At 39.5% G+C, this 19,222-nt stretch overlaps 1 protein-coding gene across 2 annotated transcripts in view; it reads left to right on the forward strand.

Annotated features, from left to right (window-relative positions):
* MLLT3 (MLLT3 super elongation complex subunit) overlaps positions 1-19,222 on the forward strand; it is an 81,218-nt gene that overhangs the window by 46,747 nt on the left and 15,249 nt on the right. For both annotated transcript variants that reach the window (XM_053465888.1, XM_053465889.1), the window contains exons 3-6: positions 657-739; positions 2,206-2,349; positions 4,323-4,445; positions 6,497-7,108. In XM_053465888.1, the coding sequence (XP_053321863.1) occupies positions 657-739; positions 2,206-2,349; positions 4,323-4,445; positions 6,497-7,108 (962 nt within the window). The remainder of the gene's footprint in view (positions 1-656; positions 740-2,205; positions 2,350-4,322; positions 4,446-6,496; positions 7,109-19,222) is intronic.

A 19,222-nucleotide genomic window follows, 5' to 3' on the forward strand; every position in this document is an offset into this window, starting at 1 on the left:
CAGATCTGATCTATTATCTGTTCCAAGTTCCTGTAAGGCGCAGAATGTTGTAGATGTGTGATGTTTGGCTGCTGGACCATAGTGAAGAAACAGACGTTTAAACAGAGATAAGTAGCCCTGGAACAATACTTTTTTAATATTTTAGAGCAGACTGAGACTGAAGGGCTTCCGCGCAGCAAAAGCAGCCAAAACCCAACTGATCGGCGACACCGTGTCTTCTAATGAAATGAATACTGGTCAGAATTCATACCATAGTTATCAAACTGCTGTTCTTATACCCAAACTCTTATGTATCATTGACTCAGAAAAGGTTTCCAAGGTTAATTAAGTTATGCTTTAATAGAATCTATCTCTGTGCATGACTGAAGTTTGACAGGCATCTTTTGTGCGGGGCTGACCTTTTTGAACCATGTTCTCACTTTGTACGTTCTGTAGAATGATCATCCATCCCTGAGGTACATTTTATATTCTAGCAAAATGTAGTGTAATCTCTTTAATATAGTGATTTATTTTATTATGATACGATGTGTTATGGATGTTTCTGCATGTTGGAGAGTTGGCTATGTAGAAAATATATCAAATTATCAAACGTATGACTAATAGTTTAGCTCAAAGTCTGTCCATTCTAACGCTGTTTACCGTATTTGTTTTTCCAGTCTGCAAAGATCCACCGTACAAAGTAGAAGAGTCGGGATATGCTGGTTTTATTTTGCCAATAGAAGTCTACTTTAAAAATAAGGTATGGTGCTTTATGAATGATGTTTACTGTGACTCGACTAACGTGTATGATGATGATGACTTGTACCCAAAGAAGTAAACAAATGTTGAAGTACCAATTGGGACTGTAAACTGTAATATAAATATAATACAAACAGAAGATTCATGTAGCATGTTTCAACCTGAGTAAAAATCCAACTTCGCCATAGTTGCGCAACCTCCCAAATCCATTAATGCTGGTTTTAAGAAATGTGTAGCTCTATAAGATTAAATCATCGAGGTGATGTGCTGTGTCACTGATTTGTTGACTTCTGTTTACAGTTATTGATTATTCTATTACATATACAGCAAAGCCTCAGCTCAGCACAACAGTGATACAAATGCTGATATGCCCTGTATGGCCAAACAGTTAATGGCATTGTGTGCGTATGCATTTAAAACCTTCATATACCTATAAACGGTTTGATCGATAAGCTAAGCGTATGCATTATTTAATGTTTCTTTTTTGCTTTTAACAATCCTGTTTTAAAAAAAAAATATTATTCCCACTCATCCAGTTGCACAGAGATAAGGAAATGCACTAAGCGTAACCCTGTTTGAGTATTTCTTAGAGCATTATGGTATAAGTTGGTTTTGTGATGGTTCGAAGATCTATAAAAAAGAATATTTGACCATTAACTACAGCTGATCACCAGCTAAAACATGGCGCTTAGCAAGCAGACATACATAAGCATGTATGTAATTTAATGCATGGTTTCATTTGCCTTTAGTAAGGCAACTAGTGTGTTACAACACCTGGTATTACATCTTCGTAGGGTTAACTGTACTGCCAAGCTGTGGTGTTATAATATTAACTCTTCAACTAGATTAAAATACAACACAGATGTCTATTGGACTACATGGTATGTTTTCTTTGATGAAGGGATGAAGAAGGCATGAGATATGATGTGTGATTTATAAAGGTGTCAATGGTACAATAGCTAGAGGGGTGGACTTGCAATTGCAGAAAAACTGGGGGGGGGGCTTGCATCAAGGTGGACATCTCTGGATATAAAGGTCATTTGAACCTTACGCCAACAAAATGACCTGCCTCATCTGAAGAGACAGCATCACATCTACAACATAAGTATGCTCAATTTTGTTCGGTTATACGTATCCTTTTGCTGCAAGCACATTTAAGATATTGCTAAGACTTATAAATTATCCCCACAGTTCTCAAAGTGCACCTGTCACATATACAATATTTTTCTTTCGAGATGCTTGTCGGGACTGTCTTTAAGCTTTCTGAATTGTTTTGGAGATACTTGTTGTAGTGTGTGTAATGTGTGTCTATAGGGTTGCCTCCTGCTCTGTGACAGCAGGCTGATAGAGGTTTTCTTACGCATTGGTTATAATCTTATTGAAACAAAAGATTGATTTGTGTTGGTATTCATAACTGGCGGTGTTACATTAAATCGCCTGCATTGTTGATGTCTTCTAATCCATTAGGAAGAGCCTAAGAAAGTCCGCTTTGACTACGACTTATTTCTGCACCTTGAAGGTCATCCACCTGTAAACCATCTCCGTTGTGAAAAACTCACTTTTAACAATCCCACAGAGGAGTTCAGGCGGAAATTGCTAAAGGCCGGAGGGGTAAGTGGGCATGTTTCGTGAGAAATAGGTTGGCGTCTTTGAGTCCGCAGGAGAACCCAGTCATCTGTTCTAGGAAAAAAAAAAATGTTAATCCACAAAAGATGACGAGGAAATTTAGACAGCTTTTTAATCTTAATGATTAGCAGTTGTTAAAATGACATATAAGCTGCGTTTCCAGTCTGCGTCTGTAACACTGATGTCACAAGCTCACGCAAAGAATGGCACATTGCAGACCTGGATCTCACTGTCTGCTTCCACAACTTGACCCACCTGCGCTGTGCCATGGTGCATTCTTATATCGAAGCGGTAGTTACACATGCTTTGTGAGAAGAAACCCTGCATGTTCACTATCAGCGGCTGCCTCCTGGTGTCTAGCACAAGCCAGACTGCCAGCGGCACTTACGTGGAGGGTTTCTCCTGGAAGGCGGTGGGGAAACCTGAGTGTAAAAAATCTTGACACAACATATTCTTTAATCTTTTAGATGTGAAGAGTACTTACAAAAGCCCTTTATGTAAATGACATTGTAACACATTGTCATGCCTGCAGTTAAGATAGACCAGACTGAGCAGGGTATTTAGGAAGGAGGGGATTTTATGAAATGTCATTGAGGGGTTTATGGAAATGCAATAAATTGTGCTTTTACTGGGGTATTTAATGCAGGGTTAGGGTGATAAGGAGTGCCTATTGTTTGAGAAAGGACAGGTGAGCAAACAAATCTGGCTTTCTCAGACTAAATGGCCATTCCAAAGTACATAGAACGCCAGGGCATTTTCCATCAGCCTTTTGAGGTTAATGTTTTCCCCACAAAGGAAATGAGCAACCGAACTCCTAGCAGAATACTTCACCTTGTGTGAGCACATTCTAATGAAAGGGGTGATTAATTGGCCTATATTAAGGGACTTTGGGACTCACTGAAAGATTAGCGTGATATAAATCATCAGTGGCCTATAATAAAATAGTGCAGGAGGTAATCTTGTATGTCAGACTGGCTGTCCTTAATACCATTAACCCTGTTTTAATGAACATGCACTTAGACTTAAGCATCATAGTCACATCACATTTACAATTTGTGTCTTTTGACTAAGAAAATATTTTACCGTTTCTGCTACATATACATCTTGGAAATATGAATATTGCAAGCTACATAATTACTATTTTCTGAGGTTCTATCACCAGAAAATATATTCTGCTTTTTCACCTTGTAATAGTGGGATGATTTTAACGCTTTACTGGCTTCAAGCTTAAGTCACTTTGTGGCCAATAGAATGCCAAGCTTGCTAGTGTGAGACGGCATTTGATTAGAAAATATTATTTAAAAAAATGATTTAAATTATAGGTATTCTGCCTACAAATATTCTGCTAGCACCCCTTTTAATAAGACTTGGATGGAGGGATGTTTCAAAACCTAAACTTCAAAGATTAGCAAACACTACCTACTCACTGAGAAGTTTTCCTTAATTTACATATTTCATTAAATTTACCCAATTTTCTATACTAATCTCTGCTTCTCATTTCTGGTGCATTTCTTTACCTACCACAATTAGACCATGGGCTATAAATGAACATAGATGTCTGCCTCCTGTGGTTGGTATTGTATATAGTATTATATGGTTCTGCTTGGTTAATACAAGCTTGGAGCTGTAAACTCATTTAAAAAAAAAGTGTCATATAAATAATATTTATCTTTCCTTGGTTCACAGAACAGTAAAAAATGGTGTAAAAAAATGTAGATTAGATTTCTCAGTATGACAAACGTATACTATAATCTTAATTGGAAACACTGTTCCAGTTTCTAAATAATTGCAGTTGTGTGATACTTGGGTCGTAGGCCAAATAGTGGTCTGTGACATAACATATTAGGCATGGGGTCGTTTTTAAGGAGAACATTAATTTGCTGTGTATTGTGACCATTACCGAGTTTTGACATATTGCAGATGTAAATAGTATTGTGTGCCTGTGCTCGTTTCTTCAGATCATGGTTATGTCAGAGGGATCATCCTTCTCTTCGGGCACTAGCCTTCATCTCCCCAGCCTTCCCAGCAACTCCTTATCATTCTCAGATGCAAAGAAGTGCAAACCATCTCATGGATCCAAGGTAAGTTTGAACATAATCACCAGACATAAGTAAATTTGCTTGAAATTGTTTCAAGTCAAGTGCTCTGGCCATAAGACCACACAGAGACCCCAAATCAGTCAGAAATAAAAGTACACCAGGTGATAGTGTATATGTGTGAAATCTGATGAAGATTTAGAAGGGTCGAAACATAATCACTAATGGAGTTAAACCCGCAAAATTGAGTAATAGTTGTGTTGGGCATTACTTTTCCCCACTTTTTTAGTAAGACACTTGATCATTTTAGAATTATAGTAATGCCTCATTGAAGAAAAGACAATGATATAATCTGACAATACAAACTAGGCTAAATGAACTTATGTATTTACTTTTATTTTAAATAGTGATATCTCAATGCACTTTATAAATTTAGTTTTAACACGCTATAAAGATAACATAATGTTTGATTTGTAATTTTAGATTTAAAGAGCTATATTTTTGCCACTTTAATATAGAACGTACGTAACACGGTTCTTTAAAGAAAAAAAAAATGCCCATATTCTATTCCCATAAGCCATGCTTTTTTTCTACCGCCGTCCTAGTGTTTCCTCCGCTTTATGGTCTTCCTCTTGAACCAAATTAGCTTTTCGATCCAACCTCCAGCCTTGATGTTACGGGGGTTAAGGCAGAGAAGTCAATAAGCTGAGCTTGCATCTGGAATTTACAACTAATTAAAACAATATTTCTTTATGTGCAAGACACCAGAACACGTTGCCTGTCTTCAGTGCATGAAAATGATTAGTACAGCAACAGCTAGTAAACCTGCCAACTATAACAGAAACTGAAAAGTACACAGCAGAAAAACAATATCGTTTTATATCCTCCATTAATTAATAGCACTATATCTAAATGTGTCTGAGGCAACTAGGTTGCTTTGTATTGGAAGATGTAAGAGATGGAGTTATCATGCAGAAGGTTTTCTGGTAGTTCAATGCACTGCATTAAAGATAATGATGCACCTACTCTTCTGAATACTTTGGAAGTAAATGCTGCATTAGAAGCATCAATACCAGTAGCGTTGAAGGCCCCAATCTATCGCAGAAGTAATTCTTTGAAATAGTTTAATTATGCCACAGATTTATTTCTGGGAACAATTGTCTTATGAAGCAGGTACTTTGATTAATGCCCTATAAACTGACATAATGTCCCTTTCAAATCAACCATGCCCCAGCTTCTAGCCATGTTTCATCCAAATTACTTATGTACCCCCCCAGTCCCTGGCCATATCCCCCTGGTCTCCGATGATGTCCCCTCGCCACAGCACACAGTGATCTGTCCACGTTAAGGGTTTCTTGCTCATTTTTCAACAGCCATTTGAAAAATGGAAAAAAGTTTACCGCAACCTCCAGATCTGTATAAACCAGTTTATTTTTTTTTTTTAAGTTTATTGTTTCTCACCCTTGAGACTATTTTAACAATACCTATCCCAGCATGTACTTCTCTTGTTTTGTTTCTTTCTTTCGGCATATGGAGGAATATGTGCTGTATTGTCTCCTAAATTGTATTTGTTGTAGGAAATTGTTATGTTAACATGCATGCCCTGGAATACACACAGCATATTCCAAACGTGTGTGTTGAAAATGTATATACGTTCCCACAGACATGCATTTTGGATTTTCTATCAGTACATATGAATCCACAGGAACAGGATATCAAAAGTGCTTCCTGAACTAATTGTTTTCCTTTCAATTATTAAAACATTCTTGATGCATGCTGCTTAGCAGGGATATTTGTGTAATGCTATATTAGGTATAGTACAATAATTAATATATATATATATATATATATATATATATATATATATGTTTTATAGTATTACATTTTTCTGTGTCATTATTGGGTTAAATACCAGCCTATTTCTCTTAAATGTATCTGCCACAAAAATGTTGTGTATAATCCAAACACTACCCAATTTACTGTAAATACATTTTAACAATGTGTCTGGTTTTTGGGTAAAGGAAAATGAATAGAAGTACATGTATTCCGCATGCTTTTGTGCACTGTGCAAACTGAAGCCTGTTTTGATTTTACAGGACCCCAATAAACTTGTTAGTATTAACACTAGCAGTAACACCAGTAGCAGCAGTGTTGGCTTGTCAAAACCCCACAAGTCTTCAAAGGAGCACAAGGAAAAATCATCAAAGGACTCAAAAGAGCATAGAAGTGCCTTCAAAGAACCTTCCAGGGAACATACCAAATCTTCCAAAGATTCCTCCAAAAAACCCAAAGAAAACAAACCACTAAAAGATGAAAAAATTGTCCCTAAAATGGTCTTTAAGGAACCTAAGCCCATGTCTAAAGAGTCCAGGTGTGAGAACAATAATATTCTTACGGTATCGAGTGGACACCAGCAAGAGAAAAAACTGTCTAGCAAGAGACCACCACACATAGACTCCGAGGATCCGCTCTCCAGCAAAAAGAGGAAAAGCAGCTCAGACTCATCACTTAAAGGTTTTTCTAATTCTTCACTGCTGACACTATCTTCTGAAAAAAAACCCCTAAAAGACAAATCTCAACCTAAACCTGGAAAGGTAAAAGTTGAGAGTGAAGTCCTAGATAAGAAGAAAGTTTCCTTACCCCCTTTTGAGGACATTGTGGATCCCAATGACACAGATATAGAAGATAACATGTCGTCCAAATCGGAGGTATTTCAAGTTATTTTGCTTATTTTGGTATATTGTCAATTCTAGAGGTTTGAGGGCTTTTGAAAGGTTTGTTTTCATCACATCTGCTCAGATTTACAGCATTTTGATGTTACTGAGATATGTTTGAGCATGGAACTTCTGGATTTAGGGATTTTATCAGAACAGGCATGGGTTTTCAGCTTTGAACCTATCATCAAATACAAATTTTGTTACCAGCTGTTTTCTCTTTATTCCATATTTGTTATAAATGAAATAGAACTAGAGTCATTCTTCGAGCATCTGCTTTATCATTATAAGAGCTCATCTGTGGGTGATGCTAAGATTTCCTTTATGCATTTCGCTCTGCATGCTAGATTTTCAAGTTTCTTACTCTGTCTTCCCACCAATGTTTTTATGGTGTTTTTGATTTATTTATGTTCACACAGCAAATATTATCGCTTTAGCCAATGTCCTCAGGCTTGGTCCTGGTCATTCCCCTCTTCTGTGTCCATAAATGCCCTTCAGTCCTTCCAGTAAAAGATACAGAAAAGTGCAGTACGTAACCACTTATTCATAACTATGAGGCAGCGGACAGTTACATTGTGCATACTGTAATATTGTGAGCAGCTTTCCCTTTTCTGGCACTCTTAACCATATACTATAATGCAGTACAAGGGCTCAGAAGCAGACCATGGATGTCTATTGAGTGGAAGCTCATGCTAGAGCCGAGTATGGTTTGTGCATTTTCGTTGGTGTAACAAAGAAATAAGAAGCAGGCTATATATACTTGCCAGGTAATATCCTTCTGCAAAGCATTTTGGTCATTTGGAAAGCTGTGAAAGTACTCAACAACTAGATTTCCAGTGCAACCTTTACCGTTTCTAAAGTTCATGACTTATTAGATGCCTTTTTGTATGTGTAGAAATCAGAGTGATTCAAGATATGAATTGATTTGTGATTGGTACTGCCAGGATGGTTGTGCAGGTCACCATCAGACGGTTTGGGGCCTCATCCCCAGTTGAACACACACACACTTTTCTCTCCTCATCTTTTATGGTGGCAAAAACAGCACAGGCAGGTGGTTTCATGCCAAAGATGGCACAGACAAGCTGGTAAAGAGGGGACTGGGGTGCATTACAACTTTTTTCTGGAATGCACCTTAACTTATCTTATTTGCAGCATTTCTCAACCACCTTGTTGCCATTCTTGTATCACGTCCAAAAATAACGTCCAGTCCCAGCACGCAGACGTCATGGAGACAGTGAGGGCCCCTCCTCCAGCCCCCTTAGTGGTCCCATAGTACTGGATTTTTTTTTTTCGGAGGGAGAATTTCTCTCTCTCTCTGAGTTGGCCTCCTGGACAGCTGGGCTCCTTACAGCTGTAATAGTTGTACGACCCTGATGGCTGATGGCTGATGCTCTGGTTGTGTAAGGTTTTCTTTCTGCTTAGGCGTCTAACTACAATGGGTAGTCATTCTAGGTCATCTCTGCAGGGCTGTGGCGTGAACAGTAGTAAATCGTGTACTCACAGCCCAGATATGAAATAAACTTGACTTATACACGTGTAGCATTAGTGTAGGGGATGAGTAGATTTACATAAATACATTTATTGCCCCAGGAAACATTCAGTATATATTTCTCCCAGCCCTGCATTATGTAATGTTACCGATTTTTAAAAGAACCTCAACTTCCTAAACCACAATTTTATGGAAGATACTTTTAGTTGTTTTTTTTTTCTACGACCAAGAACCTTTCATATGTTTCCAATAGTCACATAGATACACTTACTGAAACAATCCAAGCGGAGAGCCCGCTCTGTTTGCTTTTATTTGAGACAAGTGTACTTGATTTTCTGTTTGAAAAAGACCTTTTCTGAGATCCACGACCTGGTGAAATAAAAGAATCTCTTTGCCAATATTTGGATTGTGGAAACGAATTCTTAGCTGTGGTTGACACATGATGAATAATGATGATGTGGTTAAATATATAAAGTGTCCCATCTTGGATATTATAACAAGTATGCTGTCAGTGAACGTATTTCGTGGAACTAACGAGATTTCTGTTACGGACATTTGCATGGATGTTTGTTTTGTTGGCTTGAAATACGGTATGTTTGAGTAAATGTTTACATGCTTATGTTCCTACATAGGTATGTTAGAGAAGTGTCATTTGCAAATGTCATAGTGTTTGAGTCTCACATTAATAATAACCATGTACACGTTTGTAGCTATATGTGGGGGATACAATTCTTGTATGGGTTATAGTGGATGTGTTGTTTTTTTTTCAGAGAGCAATCGTTTTGTGTTGATATTCGTTATATTCGGATACTAATCTCGAATGAATTGCCCCTAGAGACACACTTGTCCATTTTCTTAATTTTTCATACGAAGTTACTATGGCTATGAGGACAACAAAAACAAGCAACTGGGCACGTTGATTCAGGGCCTCAGGGATCTTTTCTTCGCTAGTTAGCTGTGCTTTATAAAGCACTATTCTAAGTTGTTAAGAAGTGATTTGTATGTGAAATTGTTAAATATTTTATTGTTCTTTTCACGTAGTGCAGTCACAGTATCTTTTGGTGCAAGGTTGGTTTTAGCTTTTTCAATAGTACGTTGATGCCTGTAGGAGTGGGAGAATGGAACCATTTCTTCCCTTTAGTGTCTGAGTAAGAGCTTTACCTAGAATTGTAATAGAATTTCTTATTACTTAGGTTTTTTTTTTTGCCATAAGCTATCACATTTACTTGCACTTTGTGAATGACGTTGTGTGTGTATAAATATAAACTAGGCAAGGGCAGCTTATCTACCAATAATAATTATAACTACATTCTGAAAGGTGCAGAGCATGTGAAAAATTGATAAGATAAACATGGCTTTTATGGTGCCCATTTTCAATATATAGAGATCTGTTGCTCTCCAAATGCAATTCCATCATTCCCTAGAGATGTTATTTAACCCAATAATAAGTCATATAGGAAAACCATCTGCAGAAAATCAATAGTCACTGAGGACGCATGAAATTCCTCGGCATAACTGAATGTTCTGTTTACGACTGGAGGCCTTTCCTGTGTCTGCTTCTGATCTGAAGAGACGGTATGAGCGTTCCTAACCTCACAGTGTAGGTCTTATGAGACTGTTTTAACTGTCATTCTATTCAATGGGCACTCCAGGGTCCCAGCAAGCCCTCTAAACAAGTAATTAAACTAATCAAACCCTTACCTTAGGGAGAAAATGCAGATTGGTTCAGATGATTCTCGACACTAATTGGCCGCTCAAACTTCTTGCACATGTACACAGGGGTTTTAACAGACCCCCGTAGTGTTAACCGAGCCAGCACTTGAGCTGACTTGCAGAACGGATATCATGTGCATGGAGAATTGGGGGGGGTTGCAGCAGCCAAGTGCAAATGGGGGGCTTCTTATGAATCTCCCGATGTATTTTCAAGAGATAGGTCACATACATTTAAAGGGACCGCTCAGCTATCATATGTCCTAAAGGGCATATTTATCAATAAAGAACATATGATGGCTGGAATGTCCCTTTAACAGTGTGTCTGTTATAGTAACATAGTAACATAGTTCATAAGGTTGAAAAAAGTCCATCAAGTTCAACCTATATACATATTGTGTCCCTACTGTGTTGATCCAGAGGAAGGCAAAAAACCCTTATGAAGCAGATGCCGATTGCCCCATACCAGGGGGAAAATTCCTTCCCGACTCCAAATATGGCAATCAGAATAAATCCCTGGATCAACGTTCTGTCCCTATTAATCTAATATCCATAATTTGTAATATTATTGCTTTCAAGAAACACGTCCAGGCTCCTTTTGAATTCTTTTATTGAGTTTACCATTACCACTTCTTCTCTAATCTCACCGCTCTTACTGTAAAGAACCCCCGTCTGTGCTGGTATAGAAACCTTCTTTCCTCCAGCCGTAGAGCATGTCCCCTTGTTATAGATACAGTCCTGGGTATAAATAGGTCCTGGGAGTGATCTCTGTACTGCCCCTTATATATTTATACATAGTTATTAAGTCCCCCCTAAAATGTCTTTTTCCAAACTAAATAACCCTAATTCTGATAATCTTTCTGGGTACTGTAGTCCTCCCATTCCCCTTATTACTCTGGTTGCCCGTCTTTGAACCCTCTCCAGCTCCACTATATCTTTCTTGTACACTGGTGCCCAGTACAGTACACAGTATTCCATGTGTGGTCTGACTAGTGACTTGTACAATGGTAGAATTATTTCCTTGTCGTGGGCATCCATGCCCCTTTTAATGCACCCCATGATTTTATTTGCCTTAGCAGCAGCTGCCCGACACTGGTCGCTACAGGTAAATTTACTGTTAACTAAAACTCCTAAGTCCTTTTCCATGTCAGTCGTCCCCAGTGTTTTCCCATTTAATACATATTCCCAGCCTGGATTTTTCTTTCCCATGTGCATAACCTTACATTTATCTGTGTTGAACCTCATCTGCCACATCCCAGCCCAAGCCTCCAACCTATGCAGATCCATTTGTAATCGTGCACTGTCCTCTATTGTGTTAACCACGTTACAGAGCTTAGTATCGTCTGCAAAGATTGATACTTTACTATACAATCCCTCTACAAGGTCATTAATAAATATATTAAAAAGAATAGGACCCAAAACTGACCCCTGTGGTACCCCACTATTAACAGTCACCCACTCAGAGAATGTAGCATTAATAACCACCCTCTGTTTCCTATCACTGAGCCAGTTACTTACCCACATGCACACATTCTCCCCCAGCCCAAGCATTCTCATTTTATGTACCAGCCTTTTATGTGGCACCGTATCAAACGCTTTGGAAAAATCAAGATATACGACATCCAGCGATTCACCCCGATCCAGTCTTGAGCTCACCTCCTCATAAAAGCTGATCAGGTTAGTTTGACAGGACCGATCCCTTGTAAACCCATGCTGATATGGAAGCATACATTTATTTTCATTGAGATTCTCCAAAATAGCATCTCTTATGCACATGTACCGATGCATACAGCTCCATCTTTATAGTCTATGCCATAAAGAGTTGTTTCCACTATATATGAGCCTATAGTGAAGCGTCTCCAGTGCACTGTACATTGGTTTTCAGTATTCTTCTTGGCTACAGCCTTGGGGGATAGACTGTATAGTGTGGGCATTCGCTTGCTTTCTGTATACAATACACAGAAGAGTCTGGTTTACCTCCTGTCACCGCAACCACTTTAGCGTAAATCTTACCAGCAGTACATTGTTCAAAGAAATTACACTAAAATGCCTGTAGAATGGGCTCTCGCTGATCATTTTATAGGCGCTCGGATTAAGGCCCATTTTAAAGGTGGCCCATTAGTACCTTTTTTAGAGTTCCCCGTAAAATGGCACTTTGCATCTGGCAAAAGAGACTTATTAATTTGGCTTAAGATGAAATGTGCAGAAATCTTTTTGAATCCCTCAGTGGTCTTGTAAAACCTTCAAGAATTTTTAAAGCCACAAATCCCACTGCTTAACTAGGGCAGGCAGCCAAAGTAAGATCCTATCAGATAATGTTCTCTCTCTTTCAAAACGTAATCATAATGCCATACAAATCTTAATGATGTGATGTTTTGAAACAAGTAATGGTTTATAGCGTAGCACCTCCCCACCCCCCCCCCGGACTGGAATCATTGGTGCATACATGCGAATCCCCCCCCCCGTTTGCAATGTATGAGTAGATATTGTATGGGACCGTGCATATGCACATTTCTTTTTATTGACTATAATACATCTCTGTTGTTCTAAAAATAATAATAATAATAAAATCTACCATGTCTGTTTTATTCCAAATGTCAATTGTCATTGCCACTAACATTCCAATATTACCCTGATTGTAGTGAGCAGTGTTTCCTTTAATAGGACAACCTTTATATTTTTAATTCATTGTTTCAAATGAATTTTACCTTAAATATAAGAATGCTTAATTTACTCTATTACTAATTTATTTGAATTTTGTTTTAGTATTTAATGTTGCACAACACTTTCTGTTTATTTTGTATTTGTTACGAAGAAAAAAGCTTCGAGGGAGGTTTTAAGAGCCACTGAATAATACCTCCACGTCTACTTTGTTCTCAGTGGAAAAAGGAAATATATATTTTCCTTCTCCGAGTGAATTTAATTTGCCTTGGCAACGTCCTCTTAAGAGTAGATAAAATTCTGCAAGTAAAACATAAAATACACAGCCAAGTCAAACAAAATCCTAAACATGACGGCTGGACTTGATTTATTCCTACGCAACAGAACCTTATGTGACTTTTTTTCTTTGTGAGTTTAATGAAATATTGTTTAAAAAAATCCACTACAGATATTGTCATTAATGCAGTTTTTTAATGGAATTATTTTACAAGACCCTGGTGTATCTAACTTAATTTACAAGCATAAATATGTCTAGGTTGCCCAGCATGGCTCGTTAACAGGCTCAATGTGTCAAGAACTCTGTGGTATAGATGCTATGTTTTCACCCTGGTGCACACAAAGAGAACAAGCGACCATGCCACGTTTTGTGTCTTGGAGGGCTAAAAATGAGATCCATATCATTATCCAGGATGAGGGTAAAAAAAATGTTTGATTTATTGAAAACTCCGTTTGACTAATGGCTTGTTCCTCCGAAGCATGTATTGATGTCCTGGTGTATTCTGTGAGCACCAAGACCATACCTGCTGTCTAAGCGGGAATAATGGGCAGTCCTTATTGCTGCAGAAGAACGTCACCAGACTGCAGGAAACTTGACAGTGCCCTTGCATGTGGTTATGTATATTAGAAAGGATTAAGGCACACAGCTGTCAACATTCAGGTTGGGCATGATTGCAGAAGGAAACTGTCACCCTGCTCAGCAATTACGTACTCTATAAATTATACATCCTTTCCATACCTCACTTCCTTCTCTGTCTTTCTCTTTGAAACCCTTTGCTTGAAGAGCTCTATTCTTGTCTGCCTCATTAGGACAGAACACTGAGAGAAGATGAGAGGCAGCTTTTCCTCCTGTAAGTATCTGCGATGCCGCAGTGACATGGCAGGAGTCTTCTGTAACTAGGGGAGCATGTTCTTCAGAAATGATTTGGTGTGGTGGCACCCACTTTCTAAGTGCACACTTGTTGGGCTTAATACCCAATACACTGCAGTTTTTCTTCACGAGTGTACGTGTGCAATAAATTGTCATTTTTGTAGTAACGGTCCGTAAAAATAAATTTTGGCCTTATATGCCAGTTTTTGTATCATTCGAGGGCGGCACAATACAAATGAAGGCTAGTGCCAGCAGTACTGACTGTGATCCTTGTCATGCGTGCCCAAGGTCACACAAATGATGGGCCTTTCCAGTCTGATGTAAGACTGGTAGCTACGTCATCACAGAATGAGCAGAGCCCTTCATAACTTAAAGGGCACAATGGTCAATTGTTATCATTATGCCCCTTTCAACATAATAGAATAAAAAGTGGAACAAGAAGTCCCAATGAAGGTTGAGTGAATGCAAGGATTTAGGTGTGGATCCAGTAGACTATACAGAGTAACAAAAAATGAGGTCAAGGTACTTGACAAGTTTATAAACAACATAACCTCTGGTATGTTGGGTTAACCAGCTAGCTTGTCGTATGTTTTGAGAAGTTGCATTACGTGGTGCTTTTTGTCTAAGAGACTATGATTTTGTTTGCTTGGAATTAGTTTGGGCTTATGTGTTTGGAGGATAATGGAGCAGTCAGGCATTCCAGCTGGCCTTATGTTTCTTATCTGCCTGAATATCTGTCTCCTCCTAAATCATTCAAAAGACACCAAAGCCCTTACTTCCCCTGGAGGCTTCAGTAAGGCACTATGCTCCATGCCGCAGTAAACTATAGGATTTGGTGTGTGTCTGAAGGGTTGACGTGAAGAGTAATAGCTTCTCAATAATAGTTCATGTGAATGCAACTAAACTCTTAAACGAAATGGTGTGCATCATTGCCAATACTAGTGCTCAGTGTTTTGGGCTGCAGCTGGAGATCTTCATGAGCTTACTGGTTGCATCATAGCAACATCTCTATGAGATCTCTGATTACTTCTATACATTGCTAGCACCAAGTGAAACCGCTGTTTAACAGTAAGGCTATTATGCTGTTTGCCACTAAATACTGGCAGCTATATGTTTACATGAAAGAAATAACATGATCACAGAAAATGAGGTATAAATATTTTGTTAGGTTTACTGCTGCTCCAAAATGCTGCTAAAAGTAGATAGGGCCAGTGTTAGCACCAGGTGTCCCAGGATGTTTCAAGGGTCACCAGAATCTGAGGGGTGCCGAGCACTGGTGTAATCTTCCCAGGGAGTGAGGTCCAAAGTGGTAGCAGACCTTTCATGGGGACCCCAATTCCCATGCCTCTCTTTCCTCCCCTGGTGTGTAGGAGCTCAGTATTTCCTTTGTGCGAGTGTATTAGAGTCTTCTACAGCAAGGAAATTCACAGTTTTGTTAAGATAAAATTTTATCATTTGGTGTACGTGTGTTAAATTCAGAGCTTCTTCCTGCCACCACTGTAACAACCAATACAGCAGGAGATGGTATAGTGGAGATAGGGAGTCCGAGGTTCGGTTCACTTCCAAGCTCTTTATATGGAAATAATGTTTTGGCATCCTACTGTTCACTGTCTGAGGCCAATTCTGCCCGATAGACTTCACATTCCAGTCACAACTGCCTTATCTTTTTGTATTGCTCCCTTAAGTGTTTTTTGTTTGACAATTAAACAGAGTATGTAAAGTTGTTTGGTTAAATTGCAGTATCTTCTAATGGAACAGAACAAGAGGGCATGATTAAAGTCAAAGGGTGGAAGACACACTGTGTGTGTGTATGTATATACTTCATATGTATATATACTGATCAGCCATAACTAATATTGTGCAGGTCCCCCTTTTTCCGCCAAAACAGTCCTGACCCGTAGAGGCATGGACTCTACTACTCCTCTGAAGGTATGCTGTGGTATCTGGCACCAGCTTTAAGTCCAGTAAGTTGCGAGGTGGGGCCTCCAGGGATCGGACTTGCTTGTCGAGCATATCCCACAGATGCTTGATTGGATTGAGATCTGGTGAATTTGGAGGCCAAGTCAACACCTTGAACTCGTTGTGTTCCTCAAACCATTCCTGAACCATTTTTGCTTTGTGGCAGGATGCATTATCCTGTTGAAAGAGGCCAATGCCATCAGGGAATACCATGTCCATGAAAGGGTGTACATGGTCTGCAACAATGCTTAGGTAGGTGGTACATGTGAAAGTAGCATCCGCATGAATGGCAGGACCCAAGGTTTCCTACCAGAACATTGGCCAAAGCATCACACTGCTTCCGCCGGCTTGCCTTCTTCCCGTAGTGCATCCTGGAGCCATGTGTTTTCCAGGTAACCAACACACCCACCCGGCCAGTCACATCATGTAGTTCATCAGACCAGGCCACCTTCTAACATTGCTCCGTGGTCCAGTTCTTATGCTCACCTGTCCATTGTAGGTGCTTTTTGGTGGTGGAGTAAGCATGGGCACCCTCACTAGTCTCACACAGCCCCATACGCAACAAACTGTGATGCACTGTGTGTTCTGACACCTTTCTATCAGAACCAGCATTAACTGTCCATGACTGTGTCGGCGGTCCGCTGCTTTTGCTTCCTTGGACCGCTTTTAAAGGCACTGACCACTGTAAACAGGGAGCACCACACAAGAGCTGCATTTTTGGAGATGCCCTGACCCAGTCAGCTACCCATCACTGACTGGCCCTTGTCAAAGTCGCTCAGATCCATCAACGTTGAGGATGAAACGTTCACTTGCTGCCTAATATATCCCACCCACTGATAACAAGATTATCAGTGTTATTCACTTCATCTGTCAGATATATACGTATATATATATATAATTATATTCTCTAGAGAGCTAGCCAGCTTTAAAACATGTCATTACAGAGTGCCATTGTTCTGTGCATGTTTCTGTACGGTTATAGTTATGTGTCAGACATTTATAAGTCTAGCTAAAGTGATTATTATAAATCACACAGCATATCATTTAGCAGTTATGATTATCCTTAAATAACATTACATTCCTTTAATACTTTCAGATTTATGTGATTGTGCTAAACATTAATTTTAAAGTAAAAAGTATTGTCTGGGTGAGAAGGGGCAGATCTCTTTGTTCATATCATAGTGATTTGTTGGCTTCTGCCCTGAGAGCACTGAGCTTTTTTGACATGTGTGCCTTGGTGTAGATGTTTACCAAGTCATCCCTACTTTCAATCCTACAAAAACCTGGGGAACTTTCTAAATGGGCTGCCCGCGAGACACTTGAAATATTCGCTCTTTCATAGCCCACCATGAGCATTCCATGTAGTGACTCTCCAAATGTGCTACACAAATAGCTCTAATACAGGTTCTTATTGAAACCTTGACTTTGTCCGTGAGTCTTATATATGATCACAAGCAGGGTAGAAAAGGAAGAAGTCCGTTCCAGACTGTGTGACCCTGCCAATCTGCCCCTTCTCCCTGAGACCCTGGGATTGGGGCAAAAACCTTGAGATTTAGGGGCAAACCCTGAGAGTTCCCGGGTATGATAATTTCCCATTATGTCCTGCTCAATCTCTGCCGCTGCCGTGCTCGGAGACGCTGGTATTTGTGCCCAGGGTAAGTTCAGCCCCAAGTCCAGCGGCTGCCTGATGACGCAGGTGCAGTTACACATTCCTTTTTTTTGGTCACATAGCATGCAGCAGGAATCTCCAAGATTTTTAATGGTATTACATCACAAATATCTTTACTATCATGAAAATGTGTCAAATATATTCACACTCTTCATTTCTTTCTATACTCTGTTGATGAATGCATTATGTTTTTCAGTGGCAGGTCCTCTATGATGCATCGTGAAGCCATGATAGCCGTAGTAGTAGTAGTAGTAGTAGTAGTAGTAGTTTTAGCACCCATATGGTTGTCTGATTTACAAGTTATAATTAAAAGCGTCATATTCCGAGCCAATTCTCTAATGATCGAGAATAATGTGATGTGCATCTGCAGCCAAATACCCAGATTGTGCCAAACGCTGGACATATAAACATTACACTGTCTGTTGTTTGTTAGACATGACGATATTAATCTGTTCTACTGAGTTTTTTTTAGATTGTATTCCCTATAACCTCTGCCGAGTCTGTGATTTAAGATCAGGCTTCTGCAAAATCCTACTTTTGTCAGGTTACAGGCATTCCAAACCCTGGCATCATTTTTCCTTTTTTTGTGGAAGGCATTGCACTTTAGTCGTATTTCTGTCATTTTGTAAAACTTCTATAAAATGCCTTGGACATTAAGCTAGGAGGGGACATGTGCCAATGACTGTTCTCTAACAATCTGTGGAAAGTAGGGGTGCGGGGCAGGGCATATTCTGTTACAGACTAGGAATCTTTCTAATTGTGAGAAAAGGCGGTGCGAGGCTGTAAATCTGCCCGCTCATTATAAGCTGCAACAATGGATTGTTTTACAGAAAGAAGCCACTGCTAGGCCAGTGGAAGCCATGTGCTGAGGGATGCTGCTTAGATCAGAAGTCTGTGCAGCTTCCAGGGTTACTCACAAACTCCAGGATTCCGCTGGATTTACTGGCTCTGTAATCCTCATAAAAAAGTTGATAACAGAACCACGCAAACAGCGTCTTTGCTTTGCTTTGTTCTGTCTATAATTAGCAGCTGCTAGCATTTCAGATTACCCTGATCTGTGGCATATTCTGGGGTAGTGCGCCAGCTCCGGGAGACAGCAGCCCCTCTGCTACCAGCATATGAGGCAGATCCTCCTACTGGGCGATCAGGCTCCGCAGCCTTAATAGGTGGAGTGCGGAGATATAACGTCATGTCCCTGTGCTCAGCAGTAAGGGAGAACCCTTCTAGACAAAGTTTACAATTAACAGGTCCATATAATTTATATTAAAGCTGTTAACTAAAACACAGATCTGACTTAACCCATCCCACTCTCGTACTATGCTATCATAAATACCGGTGGCTATAGTGATGGCATAGAGCATCATACATTGAGTAGCAATGTGTGCGCGCGCGCACACACACACACACACCGCTATGCACCCTCCTTGTATCAAGTGTAAATGTGACACTTACTATAAAGGTGCTGATTAGCTC

This window comes from Spea bombifrons, chromosome 1, assembly GCF_027358695.1.
Source record: "Spea bombifrons isolate aSpeBom1 chromosome 1, aSpeBom1.2.pri, whole genome shotgun sequence".
Lineage (NCBI taxonomy): Eukaryota > Metazoa > Chordata > Amphibia > Anura > Pelobatidae > Spea > Spea bombifrons.